At 57.4% G+C, this 2507-nt stretch overlaps 1 protein-coding gene across 1 annotated transcript in view; it reads right to left on the reverse strand.

Moving 5' to 3' along the window:
* The window catches only part of NARF (nuclear prelamin A recognition factor), a 31821-nt gene that overhangs the window by 7648 nt on the left and 21666 nt on the right, over positions 1–2507 (reverse strand). Inside the window, exons 5-6 of the mRNA XM_007959788.1 lie at positions 1559–1693; positions 549–667 (exon numbers count right to left, since the gene is read on the reverse strand). Coding sequence (XP_007957979.1) covers positions 549–667; positions 1559–1693 — 254 coding nt within the window. The remainder of the gene's footprint in view (positions 1–548; positions 668–1558; positions 1694–2507) is intronic.

The following is a 2507-nucleotide window of genomic DNA, read 5'->3' on the forward strand; positions in this document are numbered from 1 at the left end:
CGAGCCTGATGCCCAGGCAGCGTCTCTCACCCCCCGAGCCCGATGTCCAGGCAGCGTCCCCCGCCCCCCGAGCCCGATGCCCAGGCAGCGTCCCCCGCCCCCCGAGCCCGATGCCCAGGCAGCGTCCCCCGCCCCCCGAGCCCGATGTCCAGGCAGCGTCCCCTGCCCCCCGCGCCCGATGCCCAGGCAGTGTCCCCTGCCCCCCGCGCCCAATGCCCACAGAACTGAGAAGTGAGGAACAGCTGAGTAATGGCATGTGTCCCCACCAAGGGGGATCCAGTCTGTTCATCCCCACTCCAGGGCCGCCCTCCCTTGCAGCGACAGGTGGTTATCAATGGGAACTCTGCCACCTCCGTCCTGCAGCTGTAATCTCAAGGGCACGGGTGTAGCAGGGCCGAGGGAGACATGGGGCTGCCAGTGCCCTGGGCACGTCTGATGGGCGCGTGCTCTCTCCTCAGCACTTCACCCTCACTGTGTTGAGTCTCCCCCAAGGATGATCAGCTGGAGGGCCCAGCCCTGAACCCACCAGGAGGAAGAGGCCTGTTTACCTGCTGGCTGCCGAAGTAGTCCTTCACCAATGAGCCCATGATCTGCTGGGGGGACTTGGCAGTGCACAGGTGGGGGGTAATGGGACTCCCCAGCACCCGCTCAGCATACCGGACCCAACCTGGGAAGAGAGTCGATTCTGCCTGCCTGCTCTCTCCCTCCCCCTCAGGCCTGCAGTCTGTCTCCTCAATTTCCTCCCTTCAGCTACCCTCCTAGACCACTCAGGTCACCATGTGGGAGCCCTGCCTAGAGCCCTTGGTGTGGGGCAGGACAGCTGCCACGGTGTCCCAATGTTGACAATCTGCCATGGTCTCAAGGACCAAAGACTACCACGTTAACACTGGAGAGATTGACAACCGCAGTGGGGCAGGCAAAGTGAAGCCTAAGAGAGCAAGGCCTGAGCGTCAGGCACCGGACCCACGGTGGCGCAGGCCCCGGCTCCCAGACCCGGCCGTGCAGAGAGAGCTGGCATGGGGGGCATCCCCGACTCTTCTATGTGCCCTCTGTACACACTCAGGATCCGAATCTCACTTCTTCTAGAACAGAAACACCTCTAGCAGTCTTCTCCATACCTCAAGCACCAACTCTTTACTGAAACTGATAAAGACTTTGCCTGAAAGGGCTCGTCAGTGATGGGACATGAGGAGCCAGGAAGGAAACCGTCTTAGTCTGTAACTGGCACTTAAGCTGGCCAAGGACACACTTCAGAGTGCTGCCATGCCACCATCTACAATTATCTGCAGTCCTGGATTTCAGAACTTTTCAGAGGAAATAGATTTTTAAGAACGACACACCATATTTGCTTCAGCAACTTTAGAACGGGAAAAACAAAAGCAAGAAATTCAAACTCAGCTGCCATCTCAGGCCCAAGTCCCCACACCTAACGAATGGTGACATACCACACATCAGTCCCATGAGGCCGCCATGATGGGCCTATCACCTGTCCAGCCCCCCCAGCGCCCGTGTGGGACATGGTCCACGGCCCCTGGCCTCAGCCCGTGGCTGTGCTTACCAGGACAGGCGGAGGTGAGCATGGGCAGTGCCCGCTTGTCCTCACTGTGTTGCTGGAAGCGCCGCACAAACTCCTTCTGGCTCTCCAGGATGCTGAAATCGGCAGCGATGGTTGTGTCGAACACATAGTGCACTCCTGTGGGGAGACGCCCGCTCAGCCTCTCACCCCCAACATGGGCATCAGCAAGGGCAGAGGACCCAGTCAGCAGGGGACGTTCCATTACATGTGAAAAAAGTGATGCTGCTCAGTACAGATTACCAGACACAAGCCAGTGCTTCCCTTTCTTACTGGGTACTGTGCCTGTCAAGGATTGTGAATTTGAAGAGACTTTGATTCTGTAGGAAGGTGCTGCAGGGTTGACAGAGAGATGCCACCATACCTAGGAGCAAAATCCTTGATACGGTGTAAAAACGTGAGACTACAGGTCATTACAGGTTAGTAAGCAAGCACAAGTAAGCCCGTGCTCATGACGCTCACTGGGTAAACCGACACTGTGTGGGGCACTCCAAGCCCATTCTCTTCTCATGTTTGAAAGACGCCCTGAAGAACAGGCTGCACTGGGTCTCTCTCACGCCCAGAGCCAGCAGGTGCTTCTGATGCCAACTGCTCAGGCACAGGCCGTGTGCTCCAGGCTCGTCTCGCTGACCCTGCAACCATAAGCTACCCACGCCCTCTGGCACTCCTCCTCCTCACGTGCCTCACGGTGCGTTCCTAATGGTCGCTGGGGAGGTGCTAGCATCGCCTTCTCCCCACTCACTGGCTACGTTCTATTTCAGACCATGATGGCCCTTGATGGCTTTAACGTAAAGAAAACCACCACAGAGAGATCCGGCAAGATGGTGGACTAGGCAGGAAGACTGCACAGACCCTCTTCAACAAAGAAAAGGGAAACCAATTAACACAGACACAGAAGATAATCCTGGACCCCTGAGCCTTGAAGGGAAGGATA

Source organism: Orycteropus afer, unplaced genomic scaffold, assembly GCF_000298275.1.
Source record: "Orycteropus afer afer isolate SDZICR_OR568_19922 unplaced genomic scaffold, OryAfe1.0 scaffold00018, whole genome shotgun sequence".
NCBI classification, from domain to species: Eukaryota; Metazoa; Chordata; class Mammalia; order Tubulidentata; family Orycteropodidae; genus Orycteropus; species Orycteropus afer.